This window comes from Trichechus manatus, unplaced genomic scaffold (assembly GCF_000243295.1).
Source record: "Trichechus manatus latirostris isolate Lorelei unplaced genomic scaffold, TriManLat1.0 scaffold00153, whole genome shotgun sequence".
NCBI lineage: Eukaryota > Metazoa > Chordata > Mammalia > Sirenia > Trichechidae > Trichechus > Trichechus manatus.
In genome coordinates this window covers 2,371,562-2,387,868 of record NW_004444089.1, presented here as the reverse complement: position 1 = coordinate 2,387,868, position 16,307 = coordinate 2,371,562, and the positions used below count along the sequence as shown (strand labels likewise).

The 16,307-nt window shown below is 44.2% G+C and overlaps 1 protein-coding gene across 3 annotated transcripts in view; it reads left to right on the top strand.

The window, feature by feature from the left end:
* The window catches only part of HSPH1 (heat shock protein family H (Hsp110) member 1), a 27,802-nt gene extending 11,774 nt beyond the window's left edge, over positions 1–16,028 (top strand). For 2 of the 3 annotated variants that reach the window (XM_004386023.3, XM_023740334.1), the window contains 11 exons: positions 432–660; positions 2,287–2,393; positions 2,657–2,790; positions 4,849–5,057; positions 6,771–6,902; positions 9,551–9,688; positions 10,456–10,581; positions 11,828–11,935; positions 12,244–12,363; positions 12,467–12,628; positions 13,580–14,463. In XM_004386023.3, coding sequence (XP_004386080.1) covers positions 432–660; positions 2,287–2,393; positions 2,657–2,790; positions 4,849–5,057; positions 6,771–6,902; positions 9,551–9,688; positions 10,456–10,581; positions 11,828–11,935; positions 12,244–12,363; positions 12,467–12,628; positions 13,580–13,786 — 1,672 coding nt within the window. In that variant the 3' untranslated portion in view covers positions 13,787–14,463. Of the gene's footprint in view, positions 1–431; positions 661–2,286; positions 2,394–2,656; positions 2,791–4,848; positions 5,058–6,770; positions 6,903–9,550; positions 9,689–10,455; positions 10,582–11,827; positions 11,936–12,243; positions 12,364–12,466; positions 12,629–13,579; positions 14,464–15,337 lie in introns of those variants that run through there. The other variant, XR_002825575.1, reaches the window with a different exon arrangement.
* Positions 16,029–16,307: the final 279 nt, after the last annotated feature.

Sequence of the window (16,307 nt, the reverse complement as noted above, 5' to 3'; positions counted from 1 at the left end):
GGGGGGTCACTGTGAGTCAGAATCGACTCCATGGCACACGAACAGCAATTGAATAATTGGTTTATGGAAGTGTTTTGCAACATGAATGGAAATACATATTCAAAGTGAAGAGAATTAGATCATGTAAAACACTTAGAAGTAAAACGCCAAACTTAAGAATATAAAAGTGATTTTTTTTTCCAGTAATTTCAGTGACCCTGTGAACTGATTTTTCACCCCTGCCCTTTTCCTGCGTCTGTACTGTGTGCTTACAGAAGATAAATGACAGGTGGACAGTTAAGCAGCTAACGTGGGATCCAGGGTGTCTGAGAGAAAAACAGTGATATCCATGGGGTTGATGATAATACTTGACCTTAAAAAAATAGGGTGAGATACTGGCTTTCAGACAGTCTTCCCTGAAGGTTTATAAACCATTCCTCATATTTGCCAAGGTCACAATTTGAGGAGCTCTGTGCTGACCTTCTGCAAAAGATAGACGCGCCACTCCGTGCACTGCTGGAACAGACGCAGCTGAGAGTAGAGGACGTGAGTGCTGTGGAGATAGTTGGAGGCGCTACGCGGATCCCGGCCGTGAAGGAGAAAATCGCCAAGTTCTTCGGGAAGGACGTCAGCACAACGCTTAACGCAGATGAAGCAGTAGCCCGAGGGTGTGCACTCCAGGTACTCCCTTCTGAGTTCTTGTCTTGGTTCCCATCTCTTCAGGGGTTTCCACCGCGTTTCATTTTGGTGGCTAATGTAACAGACAGTCCTGGGCCTAATTAGCTATCACGAGAAAGTAACCTTTAAATAAACACCTAAGGATTCCTCACGGAATCGAAAGATCCAGTAAACTTAGATTGGACGAACCGCTGATCTGGTGGTGGTTCCCACCTGGGCTTAGGATCACAGAAAAGGCAGCCGCGGAGTGCTCTTCACTGGGGCAGCGGTCGTCACCGAGCACGCGGGGGGTGGGGATTAAAGTGAGAATCGGGTGTGACGAGGAGCTGATTTGGTGAAACGTGTGCGGGATTAAGAGTAGTAGTTATTGGATGGTTTCAGAAGCTAGCTCCCCATCACTGCAGTTGGTTTTAACTAGCTTATCAAATAAGAACATAGGTACTCGCAGCCCAGAAGCATGGAGTTTGGTAGAGCAAAAGCAGTACATCTACATTTTATTGATAAAAAACGTTCATATTAGCTTCTATTTAGGAATTACAGTCAAATAAGATCAAAATAGTTTTGACTCAATATAGTCAAACTAGTTTTAGCTGAAGTTTTGAGTTGACATGTTTAAATTTTGATCTAGTTGGTAGTGTTTTAACAGAGCAAGAGATTCTATAGACAAAAGTGTCAAGACTAATTACTGTCAACAGAGGAATATGTGAGTCCTTACCCATCACAATCCACTGCATTCCCGGGATCCATCGTGTTTTATGGGGTTTTTGTTTTTTCATTCAAATGGAGTGTGCCTCTCTGATGGCTGAAATAGTTGCAAGTTCATAGTTGCTAACGTATACTTCCCAAACACAGCTAAGCCGGGCTTCTCTTTGGACGAGCCCTGTGTTTGGAGGAGATGAGTTGACTTTTTCCCATGTTTGAGCTGTTCATTTGTGTGTGCCTGGTCTAAATATGAACGCCCACCTGTCTTTCGGGTCGTGTCTACCCCAAATTTGAATTTACCGTTGCTTTTTTTGTCCACTGAATTAGTTTGAAAACACAGGTAGATAATCCCTCTTCTCTGTGCCCGACATGGGTAATGAACATTTTAGGTTTTACCCTTTTTCTAGCCTTAAAACATTTGAAAGGTAGTGTGGACAGAGATGTTTGTGCGTGTATGCACGCATCCAAAAGTATACAGCTGGTGATTGAAATGTCCATGGACAGAGCACTTCCTGGAAAGTTCTTTTCAAAGCCCACATGAAACTTCCTGTTGATTAACTATCACTATCCTAAGATTATAGGAGCCCTGGTGGTATAGTGGTTAAAGCTCTCGGCTGCTTCGGTCAGCAGTTTGAACCCACCAGCCGCTCTGCGGGAGAAAGATGTGGCAGTCTGCATTTGTAGGGGCAGTTCTACTCTGTCCTCTAGGGTTGCTGTGAGTCAGAATGGACCGAGGGCAGTGGTTTTTTTTAATGCTAAGATTCATTTATGTTTATAACTAGTGATTGTCATAGTGTTTAGTTGATAAATTATTTATGCTTGGGTTACATACACTGTAAGCTGATTTTGTATTTAAATTTTGGAGTTTGATGTTAAAATATGAGTGAAATTCACGTGCACCCGATGATCCACTCTCTCTTTTGTCAGTGTGCTAGCCTTTCCCCGGCTTTCAAAGTTAGAGAATTCTCCGTCACTGATGCAGTTCCTTTTCCAATATCTCTAGTCTGGAGCCACGACTCAGAAGACACTGAAGGGTATGTAGGAGAAATAACTTCAGGTACTATCTTACTTTAATATAAAGACGCAAGATTAATAAATGGTTTTTATAGTAGAGTGTGTGATTAATCTAATCGGGACTTTTCAGCAACCAAGCCTATCAAGATAATTTTCTCCTTTCGGTATCACAGGGAGACAGGGTGGGTAAGAGATCTCAGAGCGTCTTATTTCTGTCCGTGTGGCACAGTGAAGTGAAATACCTGCAATACTGAACACTTTCCCCTGTTGGTCTCCTCTCTAGCGTCCACGAAGTATTTTACCGAAACCATGCTGCTCCTTTCTCCAAAGTTCTCACCTTCTTCAGAAGAGGGCCTTTTGAGCTAGAAGCTTTCTATTCTGATCCGCAAGGAGTTCCATATCCAGAAGCAAAAATAGGTAAAGGGTTAATTGTGTACGCTTGTTCTTTTAGTCAAGAAGACTTAGCTTATCGTTGAGCATATAAGCTTAAAGCTTTTTCTAATCCTCGCGATGCCAAGTGCAACATCTCTTCATGTGAAAACATTTTTCTGTTTGGAACAGTGGTGCTGGAGAAATGCTTCCAGCTTCAGATGAGAAAACTTGACCTCGGGATGAAATGACCTGCTAGTTGTACTGTAACTTCCAAGTATCTGTAGTTGGGAAAACAGTGATTTTCCCACTCAGGTGTAGTCTGCATTCAAAAGTTCATCACCTACTTCTCATATTAACCTTCCTTCTAGGTGTTATATTGCTTGTAGGATGTTACTGTCGTTTTAAAACTTGGCTCAGACCATGGGAATGATTTTTCAAGTGAACCTTGTATCCCAGTCTTTTCTAAAGGTGCATTGGTGTGGCCCATTTTTCTCTGGGAGATTCCACCTCCATCGGTTTTATCTGTGGTGACTGGAAACTGTGGGAGGGCTGCAGGCACCTTCCTGAATGACTGTGTCTCTCTCCCAGGCTGTGGGTGACCTGTGCCAGGACTGTTGGGTCTTTTTAAGACTCGCTCCAACCCCACGCCTTTTACAGTGACCATCTTGAGGAGCACAACCTGACCACATGTGTTTTCTTTCCTGCTAGAGACAGACTAGAGGGGCCCTGGTGGCACCGTGGCTAAGCGCTCGGCTGCTAACTGCAAGGTTGGCGATTCAAACCCGCCGAGCAGCTCCAGGAAGAGCGAGCTGGTGATCTGCTCCCATAAAGATGACAGCCTAGAAAACCCTATGGTGCAGTTGGGCTCTGTCACATGGGGTTGCTGTGAGTCCACAACATGTAAAGACGAGACGTTCTGAACTATAGATTCTGGTTTTTTTTTTTTTTTTTTTTTTTTTTTTTTGTAGTTTTCATGAGTTTATTGGTAGGAAATTTCAGTTTGAGAGATGATTGAATCTAGAGTGTTGGGATAGGGTGGAGTCGGCGCTACTTTTCCGTTGTGCACAGGATAAAATTCAAACTCTTTAGCTTAGCGTCTAATCTCCTACGTCATCACCGTAACTGAAGAACCGTTCACGTTCTTAACCATCTTCATCCCACTCTCCTGAGTATTCCTGGGTTTTCCAGAGAAAGTGCCATTTCTCTGAATGGATCTTACAGCATTTATTTCCTAAACTAAGGATTTGATACTAGTCTTGGTCTGTTTTCCAGCAACTTTCACTGACCTAGTAAGTACATCCGTGACTTTTTCTGTGTGTGGGCAGGGCCTTGAATACAAGGCTTTTAGACCCCATAGAGTGCTTTTCATGAAATAGGTTCAAACCCCTGATTTTTGGTTTGTGGTCCCTGGAGTAATAACAATAGCACTGGTAGAGATGACCGCAAACCCCGAGCGCTTGGTTCCACAGTACACGTGACTCTACACGCTTAGTCTTCGGGAGCATAGACAGGTGAGTAACTTGCAGCAGAGCACGTGGCTAGGACCTGGGGGAGCCGGATTCAAGCGCAGACAGCCCGTTTCCAGAATCAACCCTCTTAATCTCTGCTCCATGAGGTGCTGGAATCGCTCGGCTGCCCCCTTTGAACGTAGTATAGCGTTCCCTGAGAGACCGTGTGGGATTACAGTGAAGGTCGCGCTTAGCGTCATCTGCCTCTTTACTTGCTGACTGGTTTTCATGTCTAGTCTGCTGGCACAGCTAAAGAAAGAGGGTAGCAGGAGGCGGGGACTGCCTTTCATGCAGCGTTCGCCTAGAAAGTGGTTACACACCCAGCTGGTACAGTGCTCTTGCCTTTGAAGGCTCGTGGTGTACTGAGACGGATCGTGACCAGCGCAGGTGTATGGCGTACCCGTAAGTGTACTCACAAGGCTGTGTGTGGAGTGCACGTTAAAGACTTACGCCAGATTGGGCCGGTAGGGAGTAGGGGAGAAGATTCTGGAGTAGCAATAATTTGAGCTTTATTTCCTGGTTGCTGTAATTTATCTGTCTCTTTTACCTGATAGAGATTTAGATGCAGTTCTAAAACGTTTCCTTTTTGGCCTAGGCCGCTTCGTAGTTCAGAATGTTTCTGCCCAGAAGGATGGAGAAAAGTCCAAGGTGAAAGTGAAGGTGCGGGTCAACACCCACGGCATTTTCACCATCTCCACGGCGTCAATGGTGGAGAAAGTCCCCACAGAGGAGAGCGAAGCATCCTCTGTCGAAGCCGACCTGGAGTGTCCGAGTCCGAGGCCACCTGGAAACCCCGACAGTGAGGTGGGTGTTTGGGCTGCACCTTGGAGTTTGAACGTTTAGTTGACTTGATGCTAAGCTGGGGGAGAAGGGCAGGGAGGGGTTAAAATGTGGTTCTCTTCATTAATGATTTTGATCCGAATTTGGGTAACGAAGGTGATAGCAATTGCGAGATTCTGGTATAGGCGGCCTGCGGTCAGTCCTGCATGATTGACTCTCGGGAAACTGGCACGTGACGGTGGGGTTTCTCATTTGGAGGCGCTGACATGTGGAGAGTAAAACACTGACCGACGGTAAAAACAGCCAACAAAACCGACCTCTGGCGATGTAGCTACCAAATACCGAAGCTGATGTTTTTTCAGTTGTATGGCAAAATTGGCTTTGGTATTCCAGAACCTATTCACTCTTATTTACATGGTTTGCTTTCTGGGGCGGGGTGTGTGTGGGGATGTTGGGGGGTCGGTGCAGGGAGAGGCAGGAGGAGGGTGCCAAGCCCCTAAACCTTCAAACGCTAGAATGGGGAGAAGCGTCCGGGAAGGACATAGAAAGAGCTGTGCTTGTGCATTTTCACTGAGCGTTTTATTAGCATGAGTGCTAGTTCTACGTCGTCAGCAGAGCATTTAGGAACTTTAAAGTGGTTCAGCTCTTACAGCCTGTTCCTGGGGTCTGAGAACTAGCTTAGAAGAGCAGCAGGCAGTGTTTAACACGTGAGGAAAGTGTGGTAGGCCGTGGTTAGGAACTCGGTTACCGTTCTTGGAACATGTGAGGAACATTGACTCTGATCTTAGTCTACTTCTCATCTAGAAAACCTTTGCAAAGGAGGGAGTTGAACGGCCAGTGCCATATGTTTTCTCGTTTGACTGCAGAAGGCATTGTGTCAGTTTGTCCGCACATTTTGGGGACGCACGAATATAGATACGTCATGAGTGCCTTGCTTCTGAATAACCGCAGTTTCTGCCTTAGGATCTTGAAGCTCTGAGGGAAAAATGCGGCAGACTTAGGGTGGGCAGAAAGTAGTTACTTGAACATTTCCGTCTTCTCCCCAAGATGGGAAAGGCCATAGCCAGCACCGATTTATTGGGGGTTGGGAGCTAGTAAAAATGAAAATCAGGGAACTTTGAGGGATCGGTTCCCATCTTTCTCTGCAGCAGAGTTTTAGTCGGGGCTGTGAACAGCGAGCACGATAGCTCTTCTTTATCCTGAGGTCTTCGTGCAGCACACATGCGGGACCGCAGAAAGCAAGTGGGGAGAGGTGGTCTTGAGGCTCTCTAAGCTGAAATGCTGGTCCCTGGAGACGTGAGAGTTGGCTGTTGATGTCACTGTGCAGTGAGCTGAGACGGAGCTGTGTCAGGTGCATGGTGGCTGCTGGTGGAGTTAGGTTTCCGGAACTTGTTTCTGGGAAAGAGGCCTGGAACAGTAACTGTTTCTTGTGTTTCTGAGAGTTGTGTCGTACAACATCAGCTGAAGGTCTCTTACAGGAGGGTACTCGACTGCCGCCCCGTCAGTCAGATGCCTGCTCCTGTGACTTAACAGTACCATTCAAAGAATTTCTTACAGGTGACAAGTTTTTCAGAAGTCTCCAAGTGTCGTGTGTTCATTTTGCTTTTCTCCAGTACGCTTTTTCCCCACCTCGTAAGAACTGCAGGATTGAGTGTACTGTGTGGTGCCCTGTAACTTGGTAAACATATGCGAGTACTTCTGCTTTCTACATCCTTTGTGCCTGGGCTTTCATTTCAGACAAATAGCCAGCCAGACAGCAGTGACGCTGGAGCACAGCCCCAGCTACAAACCGATGGGCAACAAACCTCCCAGTCTCCCCCTCCACCTGAACTTCCCTCAGAAGAAAACAAAAGCCCAGATGCTGACAAAGTGAGTGACTCTCCAGTTCCTTCTGTTAGACAATGTCGCAGCGTGTGATCGTGAATGTCATTGAATCTGCACTGTCTCAACAGCGAGCAAACACTAAGTTACTCTCTGTAGGATTTATTTCTGTTCATCTGTGTGTTTTTCAACCAAGACCAGTTAGAGGTGCTCACACTCAACTAAGGGAATTGAACATCCGCTTCAGAGCGGAAAACTTGCCTTGATGAACTGCCACTCCACGCAGCAAGGGACTGATGACAGGATCTGTTGTCTTCCCCTGGGCAGAGGTATTTGCTGATGCTGGGGGTGGACGTAGATACACCCCAGAGCTGTGGTTAGTTTTCACTTGAAATAGATGATAAATACACGGGCTATAGGAGTTTAGGAAACTTTGTTCTCAAGTTCTCAAGATAAAATACCTGTCAAGTACAAGTAAATTAATTATGATGATTTGGCAATAACCGTATTGTGTTTCAAAGTAATTGTTTTTTTTGCGCTGCTTCCACAATATGTATTATTGGAAGTGAAATTGAAATAGCGTTGCTGTATCCTTTGAAAAATTACAGCTTCAAATCCAGCCTTGCAACCTGTGTTCAGACGGATAGTAGAAAGTTTCCATGTCACTCCAGATTGGCCTGTGCTCTGCCGAACTTCATTCTCTGCAAGTTACGTGTGAATTATCAGCCTGTCCTTGGCAGTTTTGTTTTCTTTTACATCCGGATGATAGAGTTCTTCACCCTCAGGCAGATTACAGAATTGTTCACTGGGGTCAAAGTACATTTTTCACCGGGGAGAAGTTTGCAGTTTTTAATTTACTCATGCCCTGATTGGTCCCGTGGAGTCCTAATGAGCTATAGGTCCTGACTTTGATTTCCGAAAGCCGCCTCGTGTGTCTCCCGTTAGCAGTTGTGTGGTGATGCTGGCGCGTTCCTTCCTTCGCAGATGCTAGTGGCTTAATTTCCACATCACTCTCCTGACTCGTTGGCAACACTGACCTGTGCTGATGGCATCAGTGCCCAGTGCCTGTCGTTGGGTAGAGTTTGTTCTTAGCGGTAGGTTGGACCACTAGCCTTAAGCCCTCTGGAGTACTGTCACGCACCCCTGTGCAGGAATCCTCGTCCGTGCCCAGCTGGAGTGCCATTTTGTGACACACGGGTTCCATCAGTGGTTGTACTGTCGGATAGTCTCGTCCTGGCTTAGCTGCCATGTGTGTGCTGCCATCCGTTGGTTCCACAAGTATCTGTCGCCCACCGGTGTGTGCTGGGTCTAGGTGTCACTGGATTCATTTCTTTTCTGTAGAGCACGCATTGTATATTGGAGGGAAAGACAGACGCTAAGGTTCTCCTGCGCACCGGAAGGAAGCGCGTAGGGACTGCAGCTGTTGGCTAGGCCGTTGCTGTTGGCCGACTCACAGCACTTCACAGACGGATTTTTCTGAAGTCGGAGTCTGGGAAACCTGGATTGCAGCCCCTTCTCTGTTTTGGGATATTAGGCGGATCATTCACCTTCCCGAGGCCTAGTTCTGTAAAGTGCCTAGAATTTTAACGGCCTTTATCGCCAAATCCATTGCCGTCGAGTCGATTCCGTATAGGACGGAGTAGAACTGCCCCGTAGGGTTTCCAAGGATGTAGTGTTTACGGAAGCAGACTGCCACGTCTTTTTCCAGCAGAGCAGCTGGTGGGTCGATTAGCAGCTGATCACTTAGAGCTCCCCTAAATTATCCAGCGGCTGCGATTTTTGTGCCTTACGGACTGGTGTCTTTCCATTTTTCTGTCCCAGTCAATTTGATACGTGTTACGCTTTGGTTGCCGGGTCGTCTGTTGGTACAGCTGAGTCTTCTCAGTCGCGCTCTTTGTCGTCACGTGAGGAAGAACCTGCAGCCATGGAGACTCCTGGAAAAGGCCTCGAAGAGCTGAAGGCCCCAGGAGAGAGTTACTTCTTTAGCCCTGTATTTACATGTATTAAGTTTACAGTGAATTTTTAGTGTTTATTTGATGGTTTTAAGACTTACCTCTTTCTGTTTAACAGAGCTGCTTACAAGAATTGTTACAATTTCAAGGCAGAGAGTAGGAATAAGGAGAAATATATGTGTGTGCATATGTATAGTCTCCTAAGTCAGGAGATTGGAAAGGCATTCAGCAGTGTGTAGTGTTAATGATAATAAAAGCAGGCATAATGCTGGGATAGAGGGAATGTATGTGTGTGTGACAGGAGCTGGGTAAACCTGGCCCTGCTTCCTGTGGGTCAGGAGTCAGTCCAGGTCACTGTCGGATTCTAGGCTTTCCCATCTAAACACGTGGAGAGTTGGAAGAGACTGTAGGAGTCACAAACATGGGCACAGGGGTTGGAAGGTTAAGACCTATGAAAGAAACACTGGCGTGAGAAATCCTGTTTGAAGTTTAATATGAGAAAAGTACCCTGCTGAGTTCCTGAAGGAAGGTGTGGCGTATTTCAGTTTAATTGCAGCCCCAGTTGAAAGTGGGCAGGTAGAAATAAGGTAATCTTACAGTCTTCCAGCTTAATGATTTTAAAGCATTTATTTTTACCTAAGTCATCAGTAAGGATGATAGGGAGGTGTAGTTGTTTTCTTCCCCCAAGGATTGCTTATGAATTCCCTCCCCCTCCTTGTTGTTTTTTTTTTTAACCCTCCCAAGGCAAATGAAAAGAAAGTTGACCAGCCTCCAGAAGCTAAAAAACCTAAAATAAAGTTGGTGAATGTTGAGCTACCTATTGAAGCCAACTTGGTCTGGCAGTTGGGGAAAGACCTTCTCAACATGTACATTGAGACAGAGGTAAGTACTTCAATTACATACTCTTATTTCGGAATGTACTTAGTTCTTTAGCCCTGTTACCCATATTTCTAATAGGTAACAGTTACAATTCTTTCCCATATCCCAAGTTTTATATAGTTTAGGGGATAGGATGAAGCCAAAACAAGTGGATTTTTCAGTTTAACTTTTTAACGAACTTTGTTGTTGATGATGATCCTTACTAAGGGGATCTATGCCATAGATGATTCTGTTTGGTGTAAAATTGATGCCTAGGTTCTTGAGAAGAAACTGGAGGTCGTGCTTCAGCACAGAGCACAGTACAGTTGGGAATTTCAGAACATACTAAATATTTTGGTTAACACATGTTGTGCTTTTTTGATGGTAGTCTGAAATTCTAGGATGATACTGAAATAATTGAGATTTGATTTTCCTTTACTGAGATGGGGATGGTATTTAGAAATATATTTAACAATTTTAGCTTATAGAGAATTTATTTATCTTTAAGAATGTGGTGGCAGAGTAGTTGTGACCAGTATACATTGGCCAGTGTTGAACGCAGTATGAGACAGAAGTGTAATAAATACAATATTTAAAAAAAACAAACTCAGCAGTGTATTTAGAAAATAAAAAACTTTGTAGTGTTTGTAGAGTTTTAAGATACATAGATTAGAACTGTTAATACTTGTTTTTTCTTTTGTATAATTATCGACTTGCCAACAGCAGGGTCTAGATAGTTAAAATGATAGGTGGTTGTACACTGGAGCAACCCTTCTTCTGCTTCCTGACAGGGCAAGATGATAATGCAGGATAAACTGGAAAAAGAAAGAAACGACGCCAAAAACGCAGTGGAGGAATATGTGTACGAGTTCAGGGGCAAACTGTATGGACCATATGAAAAGTTCATTTGTGAGCAGGTAGGTTTTTGGAGCTCTGCTTTTGTTCAGATAGTTTCGTACAAAGTGTTCATTATCAAATTTGACGTTTAAGTCTGAATTACAGCTTATGTAATTTGAACCTTTTTGAAACAGAAAACAATTTGAGAATAGAAACTGTATAAAATGAAGTTGTGGAGAAAGCAGCTCACTGGTGATGAGCTTGTTATTTTTCACCTTTGGGAAGAGATAACCCATCGAACATGTTCTCAGAGTCTTTGACACCACAGTTACAGAGGCTAGATAGATGAAGAAAATTCTTGCTTTTTAAGACCTCAGCCTTTTCTTATGACTGGCCTGTTGGTGGCTCTCTGTATTTTTATCCCATGAGATTTGTTCATCCTGTCATTCCGGAGTTCATCAAGCACCATTATTCCTCTTAGCCCTGTTTCTTAACTCCCAAAGTTAGGATGACTCAGTATATCCCAGAAGCACAACTCTGAAAGATGGGACTTGAAAAAAAACATTGGCTAGGTAGAAATCCAGGATGATTTTAGGGATTAATCTTGAACTTAAAAGTCATTAAAACTTGGTCTGTTTTAGCCCTAAGATCCTTGGGCTACCTTGTAATATACTTCAGCTCTGCTCTAATGTTTTCTGGGTTTCTTATGGTTGGGATTCTGCAGTCAGGATGACCCCAAACCAGGTGAGATTCCCCAAGGCAAGAGTGAAGCGTCTACCTGGTATGATTTGGCTTAGGAATGGTTTCTTCATGTGTTCAGTGGTTGGATTGTCAGCTTGTACAGCTTCCTTTTCAGGATTCGATAGTTGTGAAGGTGAACAGAAAGTTACTACTCAAGACCAAATGGTTGGGAAAGCGAGATAATTGCTGTTCCATAACCATATTTTGATGTATGGATGGACCAGAGTTGGAGTTCTGCGATATGGTATTACAGTGAATAAGAGCAGTGACTTCATCTTATCACTTCACCCTGTGTGATAAGACAAAAAGCCAAAGTATAACTTAGCGCCTGGTGTAAAATACTGTATTGAACTAATAAAGTCGGGTGGTTATTGCTCCTGGAGGATGCCTTTCAGTGAAGAGAATCCAGCTGATCAGAGTGCCTCCTGCAGACACCGGGGTGGGGAGTATTCATGGGGACTAATGCGTAGTAGCTGGGTAAAATTAGACACCTAGTGTTTCACACTTGTGAGACTGACACTTTGTCATGACATTTTTTGAAGTAAGATTGCTGCAACTCTTGATTGTCATGTTTTTTATATACAGGACCATCAGAGTTTTCTGAGACTCCTCACAGAGACTGAAGACTGGCTGTACGAAGAAGGAGAGGACCAATCTAAACAAGCCTATGTGGACAAGTTGGAAGAGTTAATGGTAAATCCCCCACCCGAATAGTAACTGTTTTAGACTACTATTATTATTGTTGGTAGGTGTCATCAAGTCATTTCCAGGTCCTAGCGGCCCCATACGAGTAGAACTGTCCCACATGGTTTTCCAGGTTGTAATCTTTACGGGAGCAGATCCGCCAGGTCTTTGTCCCACGGAGTTGCTTGGTGGGTTTGAACCACCAGCCTTTCTGTCAGCAGTCAAGCACTTAGCACTTAACTGTTCAGGGCTCCTTTTTTAGACTATAGACTTTTAAAATATTGTAACAACTATTCATCTATTACATTTTCTTTTAGAAAATCGGCACTCCAGTTAAACTCCGGTTTCAAGAAGCTGAAGAACGGCCAAAATTGTTGGAGGAACTAGGACAGAGGCTGCAGCACTACGCCAGGATAGCTGCTGACTTCAGAAATCAGGTGAGTCTCCTTGGATTCAGTGAGAAGGCAGCCGAGAGTGTCAGAAGCTAGGTGGCACTGTCAGATAGTCCGTTCTATGGACTGACCGCGCTCTTTCCATCAGGATGAGAAATACAACCATATTGACGAGTCTGAAATGAAGAAGGTTGAGAAGTCTGTTAATGAAGTGATGGAGTGGATGAACAATGTCATGAATGCTCAGGCTAAAAAGAGTCTTGATCAGGATCCAGTTGTGCGCGCTCTGGAAATTAAAGCAAAAATAAAGGTGCGTGTGGCCGCCCAATATTTATTGCTGTGTTTTCTCATGGACTCAGGTCGCAGTCATTTGAACCCTAAATATAAACATTTTCTTAAATCTTCTCCCTCATCCTGACTTAGATCGTGTTTCTTAGTTCATTGCTGCTATCACAAAATATAAAACACCTGGCAAGTTTCTTTTAAATTTCTGTTTATTCATTCCTGTAAACAAATGCATTTGTTGAGTGCTTACCATGTGCCATTGTTACACTGGGCAGCTGTAAAGACATTTCGTTTACAAAGTGAAGTCCCTGCCCCAGAGGAACTAACATTCTAGTGGGAAGGAGCCTCACAGTGAACAAGGACGTGTAGCACTTGGCGTGTGGTCAGATGGTGGCGAGTGATGTGGGTAAAGATCAGGTGGGAGCGAAGAGGGTGAGGCAGTTCTGGGCAGTGGAGCGGAGCCAGGGTGGTATTTTATCAGGGAAGTCCTTGCTGAGTGTGCAGGGCTTGAAGGAGGTTGGGAAGAAAACCAAAAACCTGCTTTCCCTCTAAAACAACATTCAAACACAATGCAGATTAATAGAAGGAAAAGTGGGCTTTTTAAGGGGTGGCCATGAGTTTGGATTGCAGCTCTTTGCTGGCTAGTTTTGTGATCTGGAAATGACCGTACTTCGCCTCTGTGAACCCTTTTCCCTTGCATAAGGCAGGGATGGTAACGCCCACCTTTTAATATTCTGGTGAGGATGACGTGGCAAAACCTCCTGCAGTCCTGCACATCCCTGACACAGCATAATACTTCTCTTTCGAGCGGGCTTCCAGCTGTGCTTTTGGACAAGAGTGAGGAGAAAATGAAATTCTTTGAACATGTATAACTGAAGTCGGCTGGAAACACACTGAGTCCAGTATTGGGGTAAATGGTGGAAAACGAACTGGATAGATCTCAGGTGATCTGATTACTAGTTGTTTGTCTTCTTAGGAACTGAACAACACCTGTGAACCCGTCGTTACCCAACCCAAACCAAAAATCGAATCACCCAAACTGGAAAGAACTCCCAATGGCCCCAACGCGGATAAAAAGGAAGAAGATCTAGAAGGCAAAAGTAACTTCGGTGCTGAACCTCCCCGTCAGAACGGCGACTGTTACCCGAACGAGAAGAGCTCCATCAACATGGACTTGGACTAGATGACGTTAAATTAAGTATTTTTGCCATAGTTATGTGATTCTACATAGCATACTGAGACTATTTATATTTTCTTTTTTAAGAATGTTTAGAAATTTTGTGTATTATATGGAAAAAGCAAAAGCTTACGTCTGTAGTCTTTATGATCCTAAAAGGGAAAATTGCCTTGGTAACTTTCAGATTCCTGTGGAATTGTGAATTCATACTAAGCTTCTGTGCAGTATTACCGTTGGCATCACTGAGGATGAAATTGCCCTTTGTCCTTTGACGGAAACAAAGCAAACTGTGCTGCTTGTTCAGGAGGGTCGGGGCCCAGTCGCCACGCGGTGGTTCCTGCCAAGGTAGTTTTGTTGCATCTTGCCGTCCGTTCCAGCATGTGTGTGGGTGTGGGTGTTTATACACAAGATCACGTCTGATTCCATAAGGGCTTTCTGAAATTAATTCTCTCCAATAGAACATGACTCTCTGCTTTGATATTAAAAGTTCAACGCGTGAAGCAAAAGCTAGTGAAATGTGTTAGCAGCATGCAGAACAAAAAACTTCTCTCTCTCTCTCGCTGTCCAGTACACTGTCACGTGAAGGTGTGAACACGGAGGAGATGTTGACCCTGTTGTAACTGACATTGTGGAGCCTTTTATGAGCTTTAAAATAAAGTTCATCTCATGGTGTCATTTCTAAACTGGTTTTGTCACTTGCTTAAAATGGGACTTTGGGGAGGGAGGGATATAAAGAAGAGTAGCATAAATGAATTTATTTTCTGTGAAAATCCAGTTTTCTTTTTTTACTGCTTTATACGTGTTATTTTAAATGAAAATGGCTTTTTCCTGATAATATGTGTTCATTAAATTTAAAAAATATAAAGTGAATATAACTTGCAATTCCAGCACCCAGAAAAAAGCCATTGTTAACAGCTTCTTACGTATCCTTAACGATACTCTCCCCTCATGGTGGATGTGTGTGTGTGTGTGACCTTGTTTTGTAGCCTGTTTGGTTTTTGGGGTTTTTTTTTGTTTTTAGCTTTGTATACCAGGCAAAGTACCAGTAAATACAGATGGTGTTAGAACTTCATGTCTGCACTGAGTTCCGTTATAAAACCTCTTGGCTATTGCCATCGAACTGGGTCTGACTGATAGCGACCCTACAGGACAGAGCAGAACTGCCCTAGAGGGTTTCCAAGGAGCGGCTGGTGGATTCGAACTGCCGACCTTTTGGTTAGCAGCCGAGCTCTTAACCACTGCGCCACCAGGGCTCTTCCATTATAAAAGAATGCAAACACTGCAGTGAATTCTTTTTGTCTGTTTGGTTATATTCTCTAATGACAGAATTGTAGTGTTGGGAGTGGGGTATGGAGCAGAAATGCCCCCTAAAAATAGGTAAGTAACCCCACTGCCCACTACATTGCAGCAGTTTATCCTCGTTTCACTACCCTGGCCCAGCTGTTCTTCACCAACCGGGGATTAATTAATCTCAGCTGTTCCCAGTCTATCATAATGGATGCTATTTAGCATCTGTGTGGCAGGCACTTTACATATACTAACGAATTTAATCCTCAGAACAACCTCTGAAGTTAAAGGGAGTTTATCCAAGATGACACAGGAAGTATCAGCATTACGAAGACAAGTTTCTGCAGTCAGGGTGCTGGACCACACTATTAACAGCCGTTCTGGAGACGTGACTTCCTTCATTTACTACCTGATGACTGCCTGCTTCAGCATTTAAACGTCTGTTTCCTGTTAGTAGTTCATGAATTGCATACCTAGCCTCATTTTTGAGAAAAATATGTAGTGATGACCTAGAATCCCCAGGGCATGGGCCATTTTGGATAAAATCTCTGATTAACAAAGGATTGAATTGTATGTTTTAATTTTTACCTTAACTTTTGGGACAATATTTCTAAGAATAATCTTTCTAGCAATAGTTAATGAACAGAATGGAACCATAAAGCCAGTTGATCATGAACTTTGGTTCTCAATGCCTGGGTTCCGCCTTGCTTTCTTGGGGTAAATCCCCAGTGCCTCATTGATTCTGATCGTTCTTGCTTCCTCATCATGAAGTGTATGTTATGGCCTGTATAACTGATTTGGACAGTGAAACAGGCCTCTACAAGATAGCCTGTAGGAAGTACTTTCTGAAAGGCTAATGAATAAACTTCAGCTACTGCGATCAATGACACCCTTGTCAGCCACACTGAAAATATTTTTTCTGCATCGTTTGCACTTGTCAATTTATATCTGCACATCAGGAACCCTGGTGGCACAAAGGTTAAGTGCTCGGCTGCTAATTAAAAGGTCAACGGTTCAGGTCCACCCAGTTGCTGTGAGGGAGAAAGGTGTCGGTTTGCCCCCATAAAGATCACAGCCCAGGAAACCCTATGGGGCAGTTCTGCTCTGTCACGTGGGGTTGCCATGAGTCACAGTCAACACCACCACAGCCTCTTTTCTCCCCCGCCCCCCTTCTCTTTCCTCGGTTAGACTCTGCCCTCTGCTAGAGCTCCTCGGTTAGACTCTGCCCGCTGCTAGAGCT